Raw genomic sequence first — 23,424 nt, 5'->3', positions numbered from 1 at the left:
GCCTTGAGAAAGTCCAAGGACAGTGCTCAGACCCTGAGCCCATGCCCAGGACTGGCAAAAAAAAAAAAAAAAAGAACTGCTCCATCCTTATTATGTGCAATATTAAATGTGTGTTTGAAATAAGGGCAAGGACAAGAAAAAAAAAAAGATAAAGTAAAGGCACATTCATGTTCATTGAAGCACTGTTCATCATAGCCAAGTTATGGAAAGAGCTCAGATGCCTTAAAAAAATCAATGAATGAATCAAGAAAATGTATTATATATGAGTACTGTATATGTATGTATATACATGTGCATTACACATACATGTATACATATGTATATATGTGTATACACCACACACACACACACACACACACGGAGAATAATAGGTTATTTGCAGAAAATAGATGAGTCCAGAAAAGATTATGTTGAATTAAGTAAATCAGGCTCAGAGAAACAAAGGGCAGATGTTTTCTCTCATATGTGGAAGTTGGATGTAAAATGTAATCATACATGAAAATACATATAGGACAATATGCATATATATATATATACAATCAGATTGACTGGAATTATGGAGTGAATTTCCATGGTTTGACCCTTTGAACAATTAATAGTTTAACAAATGAATACGAAGAAGCTGAAACATGTCAGGGTGAGACTTAGCAGAGGAGGGAGCAGACAATAGAGGAATGGAGGACAAATGCAATCCTAATATTGTACATACGTGAAAATGGGACAGGAGAGAATGATGGGAAGTGTGACAATTAACACGAAGCATTGTACTCATAAATTGACCTGCACAACTATTTAATAACAAAACTTACTTTAAAAACTTCTTAAAAGAGCCAGGTTCCAGTAGCTCGGTAGCTTATGGTTGTAACCCCATCTAATCAGGAGGCTGGGATCTGAGGATCATGCTTCAAAGCCTGCCAGAACAGGAAGCTGTATGAGACTCTTACCTCAAATTAACTACCAAAAAGCTAGAGGCGAAGTTCTGACTCAAGTGGCACAGCACTAGCATGGAGTAAACAAACTCAAGGCCATCCCTAAATTAAAACATTTTAAAATTTAAAAATGGGCCAGAAGTTTGGCTTAGTGGTAGAGTGCTTGCCTAGCATGCACATAACCCTGTGTTCGATTCCCTGGTACCACATACATAGAAAAAAGCCAGAAATGGTGCTGTGGCTCAAGTGGTAGAGCTCTAGCCTTGAGAAAACCCAAGGACAGTGCTCAGGCCCTATCAAGGGCCAGGACTGGCAAAAGTAAAAACAATGAAAGAGAGGAAAGTTATCTACCTGAAAGATAGAGAAAAAGGAAAAAAAGAAGAACTTACTTTTAATTTCAAAAGGTTGAAATTTGGAGTGAAAAGTAGTAGCTGTCATTTCAATATACTTCACATTTTACCTCGACTCATTCATGCTAATGGATATAAGCTTTCAGCACCTTGTACTTGGAGCTGGATGCTTTCTCACTGACTTCCTTAAATGTATTGCACAGGGTTTCCTGAATTATTGAAGCTGTAGGTATTTATAAAACCACAATTTTTCATCTTATTTTTGAAATGAGATGACTAAGAGTTTAATATCGCCTGGCACGATGCCTCACTGGCATTTCTCACATAGGCTGAGGCAGGAGGATTTTGAGTTGGAGGCTACTTTAAGCTGCATAGTAAGACCTTGTATCAGAGAGAGAAAAGAAAAAAATTAGAAAATAAAAAACTGTTTGCCTTGTTATTCTGAAAGGAAAACTTTGTTTCTCTTTTTAGAAAGAACTATCAAAAATCACTACCTTCCTTTATAATTTTAGAAAATATTCAGAAAACACACGTTCCAAAATTCCCAACGCAGAAGTGCTGCTTCAGTTGTGCCCCTCACTGAGTGCACACTCGTCCTCTAGCTGAGAGTATTGAGCCAGCAACCATACAGAGTACGACACAACTTCAGTATTACCATAACTTCAGAGAAATTGTTTTTCTCATAACAAAGGCAGCTCTATGCATGGCCTTCAGTTGGCCGCCTGGAAAATGTCCTCAGTTGACAACTGCCAGAGCATTGTGCGTGTTCATGTTAATTTTCCAAGCTGGGAAACAACTTGCCTTTTGTGAGAGATTAGCAAAGAGCAACAAGCAACTGCACAACTGAAGGAGCTTGCTGGTTCAGTGAGATGGGAGAGAGAAAAGACATCTGACTAGTATTTTCTCAAGTCTAATTGCAAAAGGATCTTGCATAGAGAGATGGCCCCTGCATGTGAATATTAGAAGAGCTATGTTTGCAAGGTATGAAGTTGTGTTGGATTTATTAGTATTTCTAATAGAATACAAATAAACTGTCCATTTATAAGGAACATTTCAGTGTGCATGACTTGCCAGTTTGAACTAACAGTTGGTTGATGAAACTGTTTAAATGAGAGGTATAGTTAGGAATTTAGCTGAAGGAATTGGAAGGATTTTTTTGCTGTTGCAGATATTTTATTACCTTAATACCTAAACAAGTGATTTTCTCTTGGATTCAGGACAATAATGCTTTTCAATAGTTAGATAAGCTGTGTGTTTTTAAATGTAGTGAAGTCTGCTGGATAGTATTTGATTTTTAAATATAAAGCCAATTCACATTCCTGTTTTTCTGTTTCCAACTTTGTTGACATCCTGTGTCCACCTTAGAACTCATACTCTTGTTTACTTTCTGCATTTCTTACATTTTTTTACTTTCTGCTTTCTTTTAGATTTATTTTTTGGTTTGGGTTTTCATGGAGTTTTTTATTTTTGTTTTTGTTTTTTGCTTTTTGTTTTTGTGCCAGTCCTGGGGCTTGAACTGAGTACTGTCCCTGAGCTTCTTTATTCAAGGCTACTCTACTTGAGTCACAGCTTCACTTCCGGCTTTTTAGCGGTTAATGGAGAAAAATCTCACAGGCTTTCCTGCTTGGGTTGACTTCAAATTGATCTCCTCAGATCTCAGCATCCTGAGTAGCTGGAGCCACCATAACACCTAACCTCTCCTCTTAGTTCTAGTGCACGAGTACCTACATAGTGAAATGTATGGCTGGAGAAGAAACTGTCCAGTTATCACCTTTCACCTGTCTCAGTTGGTGGCTGTGTATATAGCTGGAATAGGATGGGTAATGGAGACCAAATTGCTATTGTTGGTTTAGTATCTGCATATGTGTGTATGTAAATACTATCACACCAGTCTTCATGGAAGTTCTGTAAGGAAGACACCATTATCTCTTTTATAAAGAGAAATGAAATGGCATAACTATTTTCCATCATTTAAAACATTTAATAAGAAGCAGAGTCAGAGACAGCAGTGCAGCAACCCTCTGGTTCCTTTCTTCTGTGGAAGCAGGAAAGACGGCACCTTCACAGGCTATTATAAAGGTAATGGACAGAGGGGTTACGGTTTCATAGGTCAGGTAAAGAGTACATATCCACTGGGATGTGATGAGTTATATGGGACTCTAGACATTCACACAAAGTGAGACCAAAGGAAGATACTCCTAGGAAAGGAACACAAAGGTGCAATGCCTTGTGTGCATTTATTTGATCATACAGAATAATGTTTACATTTCTTTTTGGACACTATCATACCTTCCCCTGCTCTCTCCCAATTTTTACCTCTTGTCCCCACCTACAAACTGTAGAGTTCATTTTCAACATAGTGTTTAGTGAGCACCACTGCTGCATTTGCTACTCTCTGTTCCTCCATTTCTACGTCCTCCCTCCCTCCCTCCCCTCTCAAAGTCAGATAAACAAGACAAAAAGAAAACAAAAGCCACAAAGAAAAATAACCCTTGTTTCCATTTCATGAAATTCATTTCAATAAGTATTATTTATATGATCAGAGGCACATAGGCATTGTGCCTTTCTGTTCCTCTTTTAAGAATATTCTCCTTTAATCTCACTGTGTGTGTGAATACCTAGAGTCCTGTATAATTTCTCATGTCTCAGTGTACTTTTTAAACCATGCAGTGTGTTTACTTGTAGATTTTATAGGCACATTCTAGCTACCTCAAATGAGGGAAACAATGCCAGCTATGTTTCTCTGGGTCTGGCTTACTTCGCTTAATATAATTTTTCCTAAGTCTTTCTGTTTCCTTATGAATAATACAGTATCATTCTTTCTGGTGGGTAAGTAGAATTCCATTGTGTCATTGTGTATATATACCACATTTTCTTTTCTTTTTATTTGGTCGGTTGTGAGGCTTGAACTCTGGGCCTGGGTGCTATCCCTGAGCTCTTCAGCTCAAGGCTACTGACCTACCCCTTGAGCCACAGCGCCACTTCTTGTTTTCTAGTGGTTACTTGGAGATAAGAGTCCCACAGTCTTTAGTACCCGGCCGGCACTGAACTGAAATCCTCATATCTTAGCCTTCTGAGTAGCTAGGATTATAGGCGGGAGCCCCTGTGCTTGGCTATGCACATTTCTTAATCCATTTATCCAAATGTACTCTTTACCTGGCTTACATAACTCTGCATATCACCTTGATAATAATAATAATAAAAAGGACCCACTAAAATACAAAATAAAAAGCTAGTAAATCAAGCTGGGCTCGGTGGTTCATGCCTGTAATCCTAGTTACTCAAGAAGCTGAGATCTGAGGATTGCAGTTCAAAGCCAACCTGGGCACTAAAGTTTGTGAGACTCGCTAGGTGTGATAATTTATCACAGTAGTAACAGAAAACAAATGCAGCTAATGGCTCTCAATTTTGAATTATTCAAAATCCGTGGCTTCATGGCTGCTCACACTTAGAGCAGGCACAAGACCCTGCATATGAATCCCAGTATCCCCATACACACAAATAAATGGAAAGAAAACCAAGAGAAAAGGAAATCATTACAAATGAACATGCGTGAGAATGCTACCAGACATGTTTGTGTCATCATCCACTCTACATATCTACAGAAGGGATTATTCCTTTTAGTTGCTACCTCTTTTTTAAAAGCCAAGACTTTATGTTCCTAAACTTCATTTATAGTAAAATCATTATCTTCAGTTTTATTTTAAGCTGGTATTGGTACAGCAATGACCTCATGGCAGTTTCCTGCTTGAGAGCAGTTAATAGCTAAATTCCTGATTACCATGTCCACAGAGCTTTTTCTTTGTCTGTCTGTCTGTCTGTCTGTCTGTCTCCCTCCCTCCCTCCCTCCCTCCCTCCCTACCTCCCTCCCTTCCTTTCTTTGCCAGTCCTGGGGCTTGAACTCAAGGCCTGACTGAGCACTGTCCTTGAACACGTTTTGCTCAAGGTTAGCACCCTGCCACTTGAGCTACAGCGCCACTTCCATTTTTTTCTGTGTCTGTGATACTGAGGAATGGAAGCCAGTGCTTCATGCATCCGAGGCAAGCACTCTTATCACTAGGCCAAACTCCTGGCCCTCTTTTTTCTTTTTCATGTTAGGTAAAATGCTTACTTTTAAAAATAGTGTCCCTTCCATGAATTTAAGAAGGAAATGCACTAGCTAAAATGAGGGAGTTGTTTTTCTTTTTCTCCCCTCTCCCCCCGCCCTCCTTATGTAGGAAGGCATAGCTTCCATGCTGCCTAGAGTAAATTGGGTTCTGTTGAGTCTTGCTTGTGTCTTCAATCCATGAGGCCTCATTTTGGTTTAGACACCTTACAGGTGATAATAACTATGGCTTGTTTTTACCTCCCACTTAAGACAGTTTTCCTCTTAAACCTGTGTTCATCAGTTTTGAATGAAGAAAAACTTTAGGTGAAAATCCTGGAAGAGAAGCTTGCATGGGAGGAGAAACAGTGGGCAGGATCTGCCTATGGGCGTGGCGTCATGGAATCAGGTTAGCCTGCTCTTAGAAGGCTGCCCAGTTCTGACCCATTTAATCTCTTGCCTCTGGCCACATTCACCTCTGAACCTTCCTAGTTATCCTCAGACATAGCAAGCAAGTTGTTGTAGCTCAGGATTGCTTAAAAGAAATATAGTGAGCTGGGCATGGTAGTGTTTGGGTGTAATCCCAGCACTCAAGAGATTGGGGCAAGAGAATTGTTACTTTAGCACAAGCTGGGCCTGTGCTCCATAGGGAGACCCTGCCTTTGAAACAGGAAGGGAAGCAGGATGGAGGAAGAAAATGAAAACCACATAAAACTTTTTTTTTTGGGGGGGGGTTATGGGGCTTGAACTCAGCCTGGGCACTGTCCCTGAGCTCTTCAGCTCAAGGCTACCACCCTACCCTTGAGCCAAGCCCCACTTCCCATTTTCTAGAGGTTAAAATTTTTTCTTTGCCAGTCTTGGGCTTGAGCTCAGGGCCTGAGCACTGTCCTTGGACTTTCTCAAGGCTAGAGCTCTACCACTTGAGCCTCAGCACCACTTCTGGCTTTTTTCTATGTATGTAGTACTGAGGAATCTAACCTGGGTCTTCATGCATGCTAGGCAAGCATTTTAACCACTAGGCCAAACTCCCAGCCCTCTAGGGGTTAATTTAAGAGAAGAGTCTCAGGTCCTTTTGTGCCTGGGCTGGCTTTGAATCTTGATCCTCAGATCTCAGCCTCCTGAGTAGCGAGGATTACAGGTGTGAGCCACCATGACAGCGATTTAAAACTTTCTGTAGACTCATTGTAAGCAAGTGAAATTAATAAATAATGTGGCTCATGCAATCCAGTATATTTAAGGGACATGTTTTACTTGTCTTACTATATGTTTCAAATCCTTCCACGTTTCATATTAATAGCATTTCTCATTTGGGATATGAATTTTCATCAGAGTTGGTAAATTTTAAATTGAGAAGTAAACACACATGCCTAAATTGTTAAAAAAAAATTCCAGCAAACAAATTTTAATTTGTGTGTGTGTGTGTGTGTGTGTGTGTGTGTGTGTGTGTGTGTGTGTGTGTATGCTGGTACTAGAGGTTGAACTCAGGACTTCTTGATCTTATTGTACTTCACTTTTTCACTCAAGGCCAGTGTTTTACTACATGAATCACAGCTCCATTTCCAGCTTTTTCTGGCTAATTAGAAATATGAGTCTCTTAGATTTGTCTGCATGAGCTGCCTTTGAGCTACAATCTCAAACCTCAGCCTCCTGAATAGCTGGGACTACAGGCATAAATCTGGCTTCGTTTTAAATATACACTCAAGTAAAATGAATTAAGTTGCATGTAAAGCATTCAGTAGGGATGAGTGTTAGTAGCTCCTGGCAGTGCAGGTCCAGCTGTCCTCTGTAAGGATTCTTGCCCACAGATAGCCACTGGATGAGCAACCTCGGCTCCTTCGGTCTTGCTCAAATCTCACTGTTACGGAAGCCAGTGGCTCATACCTATAATTCTAGCTATTTAGGAGGCTAAGATCTGAGATTCTCACTTTGAAATCAGCTCAGGCAGAAAAAGTCTGCGAGAATCCCATCTCCAAATAGCAGCATAATGATGGCACTAGTGGCTCATGCTTGTAATCTTAGCTACGCAGGAGGCTGAGATTTAGGGATCTTATTTCCAAGCAAGCCCAGCCCAGGATAGACTCTTGAGACTTCGATCTTTAGTTAATCACTAATAAGCTAGAGGTGCTCAAGTGGTAGAGTGCTAGCCTTGAGCAAAACAGCTAAGGGACAGCACCCAGGCCCTTGATTTCAAGCCGTAGCACTGGCAAAACAAAAAAACAAAAGTGTGGTTCAAGTTGTAGAACACCAGCTGTGAGTATAAAAGCCAAGCTCAAGTTAAAGCTGAGTTTAAGCCCTAGGACTAGCATCAGCAATAATAATGATTTAGAACTTTTAGTGAGGCGTAACTTGACCAGTCTGTTTAGTATCAGATGTCCCTGGACCACATGCTCCAGTCCTCTGCTTTCCCCTCCATCCTGCCTCTTTCACATTGAATAATGACTGATCTTTGTAGCCCTTCCTTCCCTCTACCACTTGCTAGATCTAAGTCTTCTGAAAGCCAATGTCTTAATTGCTGATCTATCCCAAGCCTGGTCTAGGGCTCAGCTTCTGGTACCTGCTCACTAAGCATTTGTGAATTAAATTTATTGGATGTTAAAGACTTGTTGAAGATTTTAATAAGTGTATATTGAAGTAAGGAGACTGGGTCTAAGCAAAAGGCCTTAATAATAGAGGGTATTTTGGCTGGGAGTTTGGCCTAGTGGTAGAGTGCTTGCCTAACATGCACTGGGGTTTGATTCCTTGGTACCACATACACAGAACAAACCAGAAGTAGTGCTGTGGCTCAAGTGGTAGAGCATTAATCTTGAGAAAGCTCAAAGGCAGTAGTCAGGCCCTGAGTTCAAGTCCCAGGACTGGAAAAAATAGAGGATATTCTTTAGTTTGCAAGTGTGTTTGGTTGGCAAGTTCTAGAAAAGTCTAAACTCTCCTTAGATAATTATTTTTTTATTTCCCTTGATTGTGTCCACATTTGATTTGTTGGCTTATAGTTAGCTTCTTTGTTAGATTTTAGTGCTCACATCTGATTTGCTTTCCAATTTACTTTTCAATTCCGTGTACCCACCCGAGTGGTTTGGGGTATAGAAGCCACGGTCAGTTATATTTAGGGAGACAGGGCTTTGTGCTAGGAGTCCTCCTGCTGCCAACCAGCTCGCCACTGAAGACTCCAGATTTGGCCTCTTAAGTGGTAGCTTCTCTGTCCTGACAACTGGATCTACCATACAACAATACTAGGTTAGATTAAGGTATAACTCAGAAAGATTTAAGAACATGATAGCCATCTCTATTAAATGAATCTTGAATGCATCTTCTGCAGTTCATTCTCTTTTAAGCTCAGAGCAGTAGGGAAACAAATGAAGAGTACAAAAAAACAAGCTTATGTTAGGGGAGATATTCATAAAAAGAGAAGGGAAATATGGAAGTGATCTGTTGTAAACACGAGAACGTTGTCTTACCCCAACTCTGATTGTGCTGCATATATTCCTTTGAGAACATCTTAAGGGATATTTACAGTAATTACATGTTTATATATCATTTGATAATTGACAGAGATACAATAAAAGGGGGAAAAAGTATTACAAATCCTGAACTCTAGAGGACATTAGACACAGGAAGATACAGAGGCGATTTACCAATCGGCACTCAGACACTGAGACATCCATGGAATGTCACCATTGCAGGAGACCACACTAAGGTTCAAGTGTAAGAATAAATGTCATTTTCTCCAATATCAGAGTGGTCTGTGTTGATGGGAACACATGTGCCAAAAGGAAGCTTTTTCTGAACTAGATATCACCTTCCTTCAGAAATTCCCATGTTCACTAAAGTTAAATACATTAATCTTCCCAGTTAACAGTTGCTTGCAAGTTGAAATAGTCTGAGTATTTCAATTCAGAATTTTTCTTCCTAACAGTTACTAAGTCCTGCTGTGGAAGTTGAGTAATCTTGTTCTTTTGCTGCCCTCTAGTGGTCATGAGCCTTCACAAAGTTGTCCAATCTTGCTCTTCCATGGTGATGCTAAACATTCATTTCTGTAGTGAACTGCCTTGCCCTTTATTTAGGTCAGTAAGATACATGCATTGTGCATTGGCCACTGAAACACTGCAGATACTCTTTGGGTACTCTCAAAGAATTTTTTTTATCTTCCTTAAATGTAAGCAAAGTATCTTGTTGTTGATGACCGTAAAAAATGATCCAAATTCTTATTTTTTCCTTTTTGAAAACAAATCCTTCAGAGTCAGAAATGATAACTAAAAACTGGAGGAAAAAAATCAAACAGTAGTTACTTAGGACATTACAAGTACATTGCAGCACATAAAACATAATCTGTTTATTCTACTGTGGCATCACATTGTCTCATGAACTCCAAAGAAACACAAATATTTGTAAAAGATTTATGTAGCCTCATAATCCTTGTTTGTGTTTATTTATTACAATCTGTAGTCCATGTTGCTGAGGGTGTAACTCAGTGACACAATACTAGCCAAGCTGTAGATTCAAAGCCCTGGGTTCAATCCTCAGCACCAAAAAAAAAAAATTGTTTTAAGTCCACAGTAGTATCAGCAGGTACTCTATTGATGCTTTATAAGATTATTCCAGAGAAATAGAAGCTATTTGTACTATTTCTTTGTACAGATAATTCTTTATCAGTAGCCCTATACAACTTTCTTTGAACCCATGCTGAGTTTATTGATGTGTGACAACTTGTCTCTGTCTTTGTATTCTTAGCGTTTGTAAGCAAAGCTTTTTTTTGCCAGTCCTGGGCCTTGAACTCAGGCCTGAGCACTGTCCTTGGAATTTCTCAAGGCTAGAGCTCTGTCACTTAAGCCACAGCAGCACTTTCAGCTTTTTCTATGTATGTGATACTGAGAAATTGAACCCCAGTCTTTGTGCATGCTAAGCAAGCACTCTACCACTCGGCCAAGCCCCTGGCCCCAGTAAGCTGAGCTTTTTAAAAGAAAATAGTTTTTGTTAGTTATACAAGGGGGATTTCATTATTACATGTCCACGCATGTTTTATAATATGTTCTAAGCAGTTTCCTAAAATGAACTTTTTTTTGTTTTTGTGTTTATTTTTTAAGACAAGATTTGGTGCAAGTATTAGGAGATTGTAACTGAGAACTCATTTGTTAATCATATGCCAGTAGTGAATGGTCAAGTTCATTAATGAATAACATAGAGACTTTACCACTGTACCATAGACATAACCACATGACAAAAAAATCAACTGCACAATGCATTTCATTGTGCATTTCATCTTTCTTCCACAAATCTAATTAAAGAATTCAGGATATGGGCTGGGAGTTTGGCTTAGTGGTAGAGTGCTTGCCTAACATGCACGAAAATCCAGGTTCAATTCCTCGGTGCCACATATACAGGAAAAAAACAGCCAGAAATGGTGCTGCGGCTCAAGTGGTACAATGCTAGCCTTGAGAAAGCCCAAGGACAGTGCTCAGGCCCTGAATTCAAGCCCGAGGACTGGCAAAAACAAAACAAAACAAAAAAAAAGTCATTTGGGGCCTGGAGTTTGGCTTAGTGGTAGAGTGCTTGCCTAGCAAGTACAATGCTCTGGGCTAGATTCCTCGGTACCACCGCATACACTGAAAAAAGTCAAAAGTGGTGCTTTGGGGCAAGGGAACTAAAGAGAGACTTATCAGAAGAAGAGATTAAAATGGCAGAAAAGCATATGAGAAAATGTTCATCATCTCTGGTCATAAAGGAAATGCAAATAAAAACAACCCTAAGATACCACCTTACCCCAACAAGAATGGCCAAGATTTTGAACTCAGACAATGACAGTTGCTGGCGGGGTTGTGGAGAAAAAGGAACCCTACTACACTGCTGGTGGGAATGTAGTCTAGTTCAGCCACTCTGGAAAGCAGTGTGGAGGTTTCTTAAAGAACTGAAAATAGACCTTCCCTACGATCCCGCCATACCACTTCTGGGCATCTATCCTGAACATCATGACCCAAGATATTATAAGGACACCTGCTCAGCTATGTTCATCTGTGCACTATTCACAATAGCCAGGCGATGGAAATAATCCAGATGCCCTACTGCAGATGAATGGATACAGAAAATGTGGTATATATACACAATGGAATTCTACATAGCCAACAGACAAGATAAAATAATGGCATTCACAGGGAAGTGGATGAATCTAGAGCGAATCATGTTGAGTGAGACAAGTCAAGACCTAAGGAACAAAAGGCGCATGGTATCCTTAATATGCGGTTATTAAATCCAAAGACTACAAGAGCAAGGACTCAATATCTGCATACCCAAAGCTATGGACATCGTAATGGAAGTGGTTCTGTGGTTCAAGTGGTAGAGCTGTAGCCTTGAGAAAGCCCAAAGACCATGCCCAGGCCCTGAGTTCAAGCCCCAGGACTGGCTAAAAAAAGTAATCTTTGATTAGAGATAAAGCTCAGTAGTAAAGCACTTAGCTAGCATGCACAAGGTCCATAATTTAATGCCCCTCACCCCTGGAAAAGAAAGACCTGTTGAAGCGTTCTACGCTCTAACTCTGATCTTTTGGTAGAGAATTTGTCATTTAGGAGCTGTTATACTTTTCTTTTTAACTGATACCTTAGTCTGAATAGAAGACTGGGATATTCGTATAGTTTTATAGCAGAAAAAAAATATTTTAGTAAGATAAATCCAAGATTCTAAGCTAAGTCGGGCACTGCAGTGTGGCTCATCCTTGAGTAAGCCTAGTTACTCAGGAGGCTGAAATCTGAAGCCAGACCAGGTAGAAAAATCTCCAAGACTTGAGCCAGGAGTTTGGCCTAGTAGTAGAGTGCTTGTCTAGCATTCATGAAAATCAGGGTTCGATTCCTCAATACCACATGCACAGAAAAAGCCAGAAGTGGTACTATGGCTCAAGTGGTAGAGTTTGATCCTTGAGCAATCCCAAGGACAGCGCCCAGGCCCTGAGCTCACGCCCTGGACTGGCAAAAACAAACAAACAAACAAACCTCCAAGATTCCCAGCTCCAAGAAGTGAGCAAAAAACTTGAATCAGAGGTGTGGTTCAAGTGGTAGAGTACCTGCCCGACCGTAAGTTCAAAGCCCAGTAATTGTTCATGCTCACGCATGAATGCGCACACACACAGACAAATCAAACATGAGGGCAAAATAAAGATTCAGCTTATAAGAAATTATTACTAGTCAAAATAGAATTGCTAGTCAAAATAGAGAGCAAGTAAAGCCTTCTTCATTGAGGGTTGTCCTTATTCTAAATGACCCTGGCTAACAGTCGATGGTCATTGAGTTATTTTAACGTTTTGCTCTATCTGCCTCCTTATAAGTATTATATAGTCTTGTTCCATGGGCAACTCTCATTCTAAGTTTCTGAAAGGAAGTGCATGTCCCAGTCAGAGTAACAATGCCAACAAAAGTATCACCTGCCGGGGGGGGGGCCGGGAGTTTGGCCTAGTGGTAGAGTGCTTGCCTTGCATGCACAAAGACCTGAGTTTGATTCCTCTGTACCACATACGTAGAAAAAAGCCAGAAGTGGTGCTGTGGCTCAAGTGGTAGAGTGCTAGTCTTGAGAAAATCCAAGGATAGTGCTCAGGCCTTGAGCCCAAGCCCAGGACTGACAAAAAAAAAAAAGTATCACTGCCAAGGCTGGGAGTGTGGCTTAGTGGTAGAGTGCTTGCCTAGCATGCTTGCAGCCCTGGATTCCATTCCTCAAAACCATATAAATAGAAAAAGGTGAAGTGGCACTGTGGCTCAAGTGGTAGATTGCTAGTCTTGAGAAAACCTAAGGACAGTGCTTTGCGCAAAAAAAAAAAAAAGAAAGAAATGTATCTGGCTGGGTGGGTTGTCTTTGCCTGTAATTCTAACAATAGGGAAGCTAAGGTCAGAGGATCTTGAAATCTTGAATTTAAGGCCAGCTTGGGCTTTGTAACAAAATTTTGGCTCAAAAGAAAAACAAAAAATATTTACCAAGTGAAGGTAGAAATAGGGCATGAAACTATCCCATTATATAGGCTACAGCTTGGCTTGTAGTGGGCACCGAGTGGAGTTTGATAAGATGACTGTAAATAGTAATAAACCAACTTAAAAAAATGAATAACAAAACCTGGGTGCAGTGGCTCATGCCAGTAATACTAGCTACTCGGGAGGCTGAGGTCTGAGGATCAAGGTTCAAAGCCAGCCTGGGCACAAAAGGACCTGAGACTCTTATCTCCAATTAACCTCTAGACAACAGGATGTGGGGCTTGACTCAAGGGTAGAGCAGTGGCCTTGAGCTAAAGAGCTCAGGGCCAGAGCCCAGGCCCAGGGGTAGGGTGGTAGCCTTGAGCCGAAGAGCTCAGGGACAGTGGCCAGGCTAAGTTCAGCCCCATCACCCACTATATATATATATATATATAATTTCTAGAACACCTTAAGCCTGTGGCCATGCCCTCTCCTGCCCTGCTTGTTATTTGCTGCAGTACTTATGGCTGGGTTGCCCTGGCTTGGCTCCAGCGGCACAGGCGTAATGACAGCATGCTTAGTGCTTCCCTCCTCCTTCACCACAACAGTTCCTGGAACTTGTGGCCAGCACAGGAATGTTTCCTTCTGCTCACTAGGATCAGCACTAAGAATGCAAGGAATGTTGGCACAGAAGAACTCGGCAGATACATTTTATAAGCATGGGTATAGTTTCCAATAATTTGTAATGTTTCATTAAAGTAACGGATATGTATAGGAACGTATATGCTGATGAATTGTATGTGTATGTGTGTAGGTGGGCTTACCAGTACTGTACTTTAAACTCTGAACCTCTCTCATTCTCACTTCCTTCCCTCCTTTTCCTGTCTCCCTCCCTTCCTCTTTCCTTCTTTTCTCTTCTCTTTCCTTTTTTTTTGTGCTCATCCTAAGACTTGAACTCAGGGCTTGATTTGTCTCTCAGCTTCTTTTGCTCAAGGCTAGTGCTCTTCCACTTGAGCCACAGCTCCAGTTCTGGCTTTTTTTTTTGCCAGTCCTGGGCTTGAGCTCAGGGCCTGAGCACTGTCCTTGGACTTTCTCAAGGCTAGAGCTCTACCACTTGAGCCTCAGCACCACTTCCAGCTTTTTTCTATGCATGTGGTACTGAGGCATCGAACCCGGGTCTTCGTGCATGCTAGGCAAGCACTTTAACCGCTAGGCCAAACTCCCAGCCCTCTGGCTTTTTTTTTTTTTTTTTTTGGTAGTTTATTGGAGATGAGTTTTACAGACTTTCCTCCATAGTCTAGCTTTGGATCTTGATCTTCCCATATCAGCCTCCTGAGTAGCTAGGATTATAAGCATAAGCCTCTGTAGTGAATTGTCAATTTTTACAATTGAGTAAATATAGTAGAACAATGGGTACCTAGAACCCAAACCTATTCATAGCATTCAAGATGCTTCCCTTGGACTCCTTCCGGCTCCTGCCTGCCATTAAGGATGACTACTTTTAGTAACATAAATTAGTTTTGCTTGTTTTTTGTTCTCTATTTAAACCTTGGTTCAAATTTTTGCTTGTGAGATTTATTTATATTGTTATGTATCGTTAAGAGTTTGTTCATTTTAATAGTACGTAAAATCCCATTGTATAAATTATTTCCGTTTATCCATTCTAGAAATTTGAATGGTCTGAGCTGTTTTGAATAATGCTACTGTTAGAATACTTCGATGTAAACATGCATACATTTCCTATGAGATTTTTTTCTTTAATCTGTGAAACCCTAAGTGTTGTTTAGCATTGCAGCTCGTGCACTCTCGTGTCACACATAGCTTAGTCAGTAAGAACTGCTACAGTAGTTACCAGCCTCCTTCCTCCTAGTGTTCTCACTGGACACTGCTCTTAGGACCTGCACTCTATGCACTGTATGCACGCTTGTGTCTTAGATGGTGATTCTTTTACTTGCCTGGGTCCCTGGCCCATTACCTGACATACTGTACACTCCTTGAATGAATGGCAGCAGCCATCGCCATCACATGAGCCCGCCAGCTAACATGAAGCTGAGCTTCCCTGTGACATCCCATGTAAAGGGTTAAAATAGGAAGTGATTTCTTTCTAAGAGAAGCTCAAAACTGTGGGCTGAACTTGCCGCATGGTCACAAGGAATTGCTGGTGGCTTTACAAGCCTCTTAGAGATTTAAAGTGTTAACAGAAGTGATTCCAAGGCATAGTGTGGGGGCCAGATATAAATAGCAGAACACAAATGGGGTAATGTGCCACTGCCAAGCTACTGCTGGGGTGTTTATAAAAAGACAGGCATTCACTTCTCAACATTCACGTCAACAACATCCCATCCTGAAGACACTCTCACTGCAACTGCAACTGGAAAAGCAGTTTGAGACCTAGCATCATTTTAAACTTCCTTCAGAGTCACAAAAACAAGGTAAACATTTTAACTTTTTTACGCTTAATAAAGAAATGAAGCATCATTGAGGAAACCCTGATCCATGGCCTACTTGTCACGTATTGCCTGGTGAATGGTATCTACCAAATACTGTGTTCTCAGAACTGGTGGAAAGGGAAGTTTTAGTGCCAAAGTGACATTTTAATCTTCAGTTTAAAAATTACTTCTAAAGAAAGATTGTTACCTGGGACTAAAAAGATAAATCGGAAGAAAGACTGCCTCCATTCTCCGATGTTGCTCATTCCTATTTGTTTATAATAAAGTTGACTTGATTGGTGATATGAACCAGCCTGTTGTATCCTTTAATTGAGTTGTTTAATGACTGGGGAAGTGTTAGCCTTTAAGGTCTGCCTGCTCTTGTGTTTATCCCTAACAGTATCATAAATAATGGCTGAATACTGGGCCTTCTGCCAATAGAGTTATACAATCTTGTTAGAATTGCTGCCTACTCATTCTCTTTGTATTCTCATTTGCCACCTTCAGAAAGTCATGTAAGACACTTGTTTCACCTTTAGGCTCCTCTGGATTGTGAATGTTTGGGGAAGGAAGTCACCTTATATAACCTGCCTTGTACTGTTCCCATCTACTCCCTCCTAGTCAAATAGGCCTGACCAAGTTTGCAAAGAAGGTAGAAGAATGGAAGATATGCATGGAGAACTCTTAGAAACAGGAAGTTAAAGGTCCAAGTTGAGACTGTGTGGTTATAGCTTGATTGTGTCGTTTCCTGAGGGGACATTCATAGATAGGGAAACTGGGACTCCTAGCAACTCTAGTAGAAGAAATATGTCTGGAGGAGTACAGAAATCGACAGATTTCACTCAGAACAGATCACTGAAGTTGTCTGGATTTTTATTCCCGTATCTCTGGATAAAGGTGTTAGACCATTAGACCTAATGGTTCAATGGCATTTGTGATCATTAGCTACTTACACATGGTAACTTCCTGACTGTCAGCATGTCCGCCTATAATGAAAATAGTTACGGCATTCTTGTCCACTAAGCCTCTTTAGTAATTCTACTGAAGTGGAGTTTTCTTTTTCCCCTCTTCATTTAGAAGAGAAAAATAAAGATGTGCCGTTTCGAAATGGTCACCAAGCTGCTGGCAGCCTTGATTCTAATGGACATCTTCCAGGTAATGTTGAGAATGGGAAGCATGTGGCTTCTGGAATGAAAACTGGATAGAACATTGCTGGGGCATCGGTGTGGAAATAAGAGAAGGTAGGATGGAAAGGTAAATGGATGTATTGCCAGTAGCCTTTTTCCCTCGTTGAACATGTGTGTGTGTGTGTGTGTGTGTGTGTGTGCACTATAGAAAGTTAAAAATTTTAAATTAAGCAAAGAAAATAACAAAAATCATCCATAATATCTCTGTAAGACTGAGATGTTTTGATATATTGCCCTCTAGGATTTTCTCTTTGTGTATATAATTTACAAAAATAGGTTTATGCCATTCACAGTATATTTCTTACACTACTGTTAATACTGTTACGTATCTCTACATGTTAATATATAGTAAGAATATATATATTTCTTGCCGGGCATGGTGGCTCATGCCTCTAATCCTAGCTATGCAGGAGGCTAAGTTCAGAGGATATGGTTCAAAGCTAGCTCAGGCACTAAAAAGTCTGTGAGACACTTATCTCCAATCACAAGAAAAACAGAAGTGTCACTGTGTCTCAAGGGGTAGGGTGGTAGCCTTGAGCTGAAGAATTCAGGGACAGTGCCCAGGCCCAGAGTTCAAGTCCCATGACTGACCCGCCCTCCCCCACCCCCAAAAATTAATATATACATTTCTTGGGCTGGGAATTTGGCTAGTGGTAGGGTGCTTGCCTGGCATGTATGAAGACCTGGGTTCCATTCCTGTGTACCACATACACAGAAAAAAGTCAGAAATAGTGCTGTGGCTCAAGTGGTAGAGCTCTACTCTTGAGAAAGCCCAAGGATAGTACTCAGGCCCTGAGTTCAAGCCCCAGGACTGGCAAAAAAAAAAGAATATATATATTTCTTTCACAAATAAGACAATGCTATATTGGCTAGTTACATTTCTTTTTGGTGAGCCAGTTACTATTTCCTCATATAATATGTCTTCTCTCTCTCTCTCTCTCTCTCTCTCTCTCTCTCTCTCTCTCTCTATCTATCTATCTATCTATATATATATATAGATGTATATATATGTATATATATATAGGTGTTTGAACTCAAGGCCTTGAGTTTGCCAGACACTCTTAGCCACTTGAACGACCTCTCCAGCTTTTTTCTGCTTTGGTTATTTTTCATGTGAAGTCTTTTGTTTTTTACCCAGGGTCAGTCTTAGCCTTCCGCTCCTGACCTTCCCATCTCTTCCTCCCTGGAAGCAGGGCTCTAGGTAGAACACCACCATGCAGGCCTGTTGTTTGAAGTAGGAAAAAAGTTCTGCCCCTACCCTTTTATTTTGGTCCTGGGCAACTTTGAACCCCCATCCTCCCAATCTCTACCTCTTTTGAGTAGCTGGGATCATACATCTGTGCCACCACACAGTTGGTGACAGGACTGGATGCATAATTCAAGTGGTAGAATAACCCATTTATCTAGCAAACACAAGTTCTTGAACTCAAATCCTGTACTGCGGGGGGGGGGGGCGGGGAGGAAAAAGGAAACTATGATTTTCTTTTTAAATGTTTTAAAATGTTTAAATGTTTAAAAGTTTAAACATTCTGTTATGTATTTTTACATATAATATGGAACATATCTTATTTAATTTCAAGGTGTCATAGCATCACTATTAGTGCTCTGATCAAGAGCCTTCTTTAAAATACCTTAAATTTTTAAAATTTTACTAATGTTTGAATTTGACATTTTGATTCTTTGTCTAGAGAATCATTGTGTATTCTGTTGCATGCACATTCTATTTTATTTAAGTTGTACTGTAATTCTCATGCCATCAATTTCACCATTCTAAACTTGAGTCCCTCTATTTTAAGTATTCACTATGTTGTAAAGCCATCACTACTATCTATTTATGTAACATGTTCATCATCCTAAATAGCATCTCTTCACCTGTTGGTAGTCTGCTCTAATTTCTTTCTCCTGCCACTCCTTGGTAACATGCAAAGTAGGATTTACCTACTCTGGACATTTAAATTGAATGGAATCTTGCAGTGGACTGTCTGTGATATCTAGTTTCTTGTGTTTAGCATGATCTTTCAAGGGCTATCCATGTTATAGCATATATTAGTATCTCATTCTTTTACTACTATGTAGTAATGGTACTGTCTGGCTATACCACATTATGTTTATCCATTCATCAACTGGGGAACATTTGGATTGTTTCCACTTTATGGCTATTAGAAAAAGTGTTGCTGTGAACTTTGTGTGCAGGTTTTTGAGTGAGCATGAGTTTTCTTTTCTCATAGTTTATTATTTATTAGCATACATTATCTGTACAAGGGAAGATTTCATTGTGACATTTCCACACATATATCCAATGTATTCCAATCAGTCCTCCCTCTATCACTGTCCCTTCCAACAGGCTTTCTAATACAATTTCAAGAGGTTTTATCCATCTGTTTTCTTACTTGCAGACAATCTATTTGAATAATATCCATCCTCTTTCATCCTCATTAGCCCTACTCCCTCTTGTTAGCCAGCCCTCCACCCTTCTTCCCCCAGCAGTCTTCATTTCTTTCCCCTCCCTCAGTGCCCCATTACTTCCAGGTTCTTTTTTTTTTGTATTTCACATTTTTTATTGTAATTAATAGAAGGGCTACATTATATTCGCCAGAGAGAAGGTACATTACTTCACAAAAATTGATACCCCCTTCTCATGTTTTTGTCCCCATTTCCTTCCCCCCTCCCTCCTCCCCTCATCTTGTTTTCCCCCTTTCCCTTTCCTATTTCTTAAACAAATAAACATATATACAATATACCAAATAACAAGGTAAGATACTGTAACAATATGTGATAACCAAGGGACAACAAAAGAGATGAGAAATAACATAGTACATTAAGGACAACAATCACTCATTATATGGGTTTTGTTTCTATATCCTGGAGGTCCTTTCATTTAGCCTCATGGTATATTGCCTTATGTATCTAGGTTTTGCCCTATTGTGAATCTCTGCTAGGAACACCCAAGGTTTCTACTAATTATGACAAATGAGGGAAACCATAAAGTCTATGTTCCTTTGAGTCTGGCTTACTTCACTTAATATGATTTTTTCCAAGTCATTCCATTTCCTTACAAATTGTTACCTCCAGGTTCTTTATGCTGGTTTCATCAATAGTTGCAGTGGATCTCAAAAAAAAATTTTTTTCTGTGAGTCATAAGGCTTGAGCTAGGCCTGGGTGCTGTCCCTAAGCTCTTCAGCTCAAGGATACCCCCCTACCTGGGCCTGGGCATTGTCCCTGAGCTCTTCAGCTCAAGGCTACCGACCTACCTTTGAACCAAGCTTCACTTCCCATTCTGTAGAGGTTAACTGGAGATAAGTCTCAGGTCCTTTTGTGCTGGACTGGCTTTGAACCTTGATCCTCAAATCCCAGCTTCCTTAGTAGCTAGGATTACTGCCCCGGCTGGATCTCAAAATTTTAAATTCTCTTTCCTTTTCCCTTTCTCCTTCAAGCATAAATTTTCTTTTATCATTTAAGTTTTTTAGAATTACAGACATATGGGGAGAAGAATGTAAGCATTATTTGGTAGTATTACACAGTAATTTACTTACATTTATATATGAAAAAAATATATATTCAAATGAAAATAGATTTGCTGAGGTTATGCTTTCCATTCCATGAAAACAGGAAGTATTCATTATTGCGAGCATAAGTTTAAGTTCTCTTTGTTAAATACCTACAGTGAAATTGCTAGATCATACAGTAACTTTATGATTAACCTTTTTGAGCAAAGTGTTTTCTGTGGTGCTGTATAAGCAGTGTATTAGAATTTTTCTGTAGCTTGTGTTACTCAATATTTTCCTGGTTTTGTGTGCGTGCGTGCATGCGTGTGTGTGCGTTCGCGCACGTGCGTGCACACATGTCCTTTTGCAGTACTGGTGCTCGAATTCAAGACCTCTTGCTTGTTAGGCGAGTGCTCTACCACTTGACCTGTACCCTAGTCCTTTCGTTTTAGATCAAGTATTGTGGGGTTTTTGTGGTGGTGGTGGTTGTGCCTTGTTTTTTGTTTTGTTTTATTTTTGTGGTTGTTTCCCTTCCTCCCCCAGGCTAGCCTCAGACCGTGATTCTTCTCCTTACCTGTGTGTCCCAATTATCTGGGATTACATGTCTGGACTGTTCGTAACATGGAATCTCACTGACCTTTTTTCCCTAGGCTGGCCTCAAACCACATTCCTCCTGTCTCTCACCTTTCAAGTAACAGAATACAGGCACATACCACTGTGTGGCCTAGACCCTGGTTTTATTCATTTATCCAAGTTATGGCTGAAGTTTGCATTTGCAGTATTTGGTTTTGTTCAAGTATCCAAATTATAACTTTCATTTGCATTTGAAGTATTCTTTTTGCAAAACAATTTTAATGTATTCATTTATTAATGTTTTGTAATACTTAAGTAATTTCTACAGGTTTATAATAAATTATTGGCAGTTAGATTTCATCAATTCTCAGTGGATAAATCAAAAGGGAAAAGCAATAATCAGCTTCTTCATTTAAACTTTTGTACCTGTTTTTTAGTATCCATTCAATTGTTTCTGAATAGTGGTAGCATTTGTGAGTTTTATCACTGCTCAAAGAACACACTGTTCAGAACACATAATCTGGTATCTGGCCAGAAAACTTTGATGTCTAAAATTAGACATGGGGAGGACTGGTTTAAAGCGTAAAGAAAAGATAGGAACATACCAGATTAACTCTTAATATGATATGAGGAATGTGGGAAGAGGTTTCAGGATCTGATGTCTTAAAGATAAATCAGGCATCGGTGCCAAGCTGAACTGTGGTACATTCTGTGCTGCAGGGGAAGGTGAATTTCTAGACTCTGAGACAGCAGTGAGTTGATCTCCTGAAGCTCAAATTCCCATGTGGAGAATTTGACCTACAAACCCAGGAGTACAGGGGTCAAAGAATATTCTGTGGCTATTCATCAAAACAACTTCTGATTCTGTCCTGGTTTCCATGAAGGTTTATTAATGTGTATTAGCATGTATTATTTATATAAGGGGTTTCACTGTGATATTTATATACTTATTTTTACCAAACGCATCTCCTGTATTACTTTCTAACACTTTTGATGGGTTTCATTATTTTTATACATGCATAAAAGGTACTCTTAGAACATATCTAGGACTCTCCTAGCAGAAGATTACAATAGCATAAAACCTGGATACATAAAGATGAGACTAAATGAAAGGATCTCTGAATATGGAAAGAAGAACTTTATCTTGTGTGATTGTTGTTCTTAATGTACTATGTTATTTCTCTTCTCCTTTCTTGTCCTTTGGTTAATCTCATATTGTTACTGTATCTGACTCTGTTACCTGGCATATTATATATATTTATATATATATGTTTATTTATTTATTTGAAATAGGAAAGGGAAGGGGGAAAACAAGATGATTGGGAGGGGTGGAAGGAGGGAAATGGGTACAAAAACATGAGAAAGAGTCAATGTGTGAGAAGTAATGCACCCACTATCTGGCGAATGTAACTCCTCTATTCATTATCGTGACCAAAAAAAAAAAAAAAAAAGGTACTGCTAGATAGACAAAACTACACTCTGTTAAAAGTGCTATATAAATGGCAGTGTCTTCATCATTAGAAACATGAAGATGCCCTGAAAAGCAACAGAACATTTTGGTTCAGAGGACAAGAATTTGGCCCTGTGACTGTCCAGAGTTAAGTCCCAATTTCATGTAAGACTCAATCTCTGTGTGTAATGTCCCCACAGTTTTTACTTTCACATGGTTGTACAAAGTAGTTGCAGTTTAAAATGTCCATTTTTTCTTTTCTTTTCTTTTTTAACCTGTCCTGGAACTTGAACTCAGGGCCTGGGCAATGTCGTTGAGTTTCTTTGTGCTCAAGGCTAGCACTCTACCACTTGAGCCCCAGTGCTACTTCCAGGTATTTTTCTCTGTATGTGGTACTGAGGAATCAACTCAGGGCTTCATGAATGCTAGGCAAATATTCTTATCACTAAGCCACCATTTCCAGCCCTCTGTAAGACTCTTATCTCCAGTTAACCACCAAAAGGCCAGAAGTGGAGCTCAGGGTCAAGTGATAGAGCATCAGCGTTAAGCAAAAAATCTGAGGGACAGTGCCTAGGCTCTGAGTTCAAGCCTTAGGACTGATACACACACATAAACAGTGGCAGTGGCTAATGACACTACGTACCTCACAACCTTGTCATGAATATTAAATGAGATGATTCACATAAAAAACTTAATAGCTGAGATTTGTTCACCCTAGTTTTTGATCTATTAAGTTAGAATATAGGGTTCTTATTTTAGTTTATCCAAATATTTTTCCAGATTTTTTGCTAGGTTCTTGGAATTTGAGCATTCAGAGGATATAAGTTTTGCCCAGAAGAAATAGATAACATAGGGGCCGGGAGTTTGGCCTAGTGGTTAAAGTGTTTGCCTAGCATGCATGAAGACCCGGGTTCGATTCCTCGGTACCACATACATAGAAAAAAGCCAGAAGTGGTGCTGAGGCTCAAGTGGTAGAGCTCTAGCCTTGAGAAAGTCCAAGGACAGTGCCCTGAGCTCA

General features: G+C 39.9%; 1 protein-coding gene across 4 annotated transcripts in view; it reads left to right on the top strand.

The window, feature by feature from the left end:
* The window catches only part of Art3 (ADP-ribosyltransferase 3 (inactive)), a 67,061-nt gene that overhangs the window by 21,717 nt on the left and 21,920 nt on the right, over window positions 1-23,424 (top strand). For 3 of the 4 annotated variants that reach the window (XM_090343409.1, XM_090343407.1, XM_090343406.1), the window contains exon 2: window positions 16,789-16,866. In XM_090343409.1, the coding sequence (XP_090199535.1) occupies window positions 16,804-16,866 (63 nt within the window). In that variant the 5' untranslated portion in view covers window positions 16,789-16,803. Of the gene's footprint in view, window positions 1-2,161; window positions 2,261-16,788; window positions 16,867-23,424 lie in introns of those variants that run through there. The other variant, XM_090343408.1, reaches the window with a different exon arrangement.

The sequence above is a fragment of the Megascapheus bottae genome, chromosome 13 (assembly GCF_031878675.1).
Source record: "Megascapheus bottae isolate mThoBot1 chromosome 13, mThoBot2.hap1, whole genome shotgun sequence".
Classification (NCBI taxonomy): Eukaryota; Metazoa; Chordata; class Mammalia; order Rodentia; family Geomyidae; genus Megascapheus; species Megascapheus bottae.
Note: the sequence above shows the minus strand (reverse complement) of the source record. Positions and strands in the feature narration are given on the sequence as shown.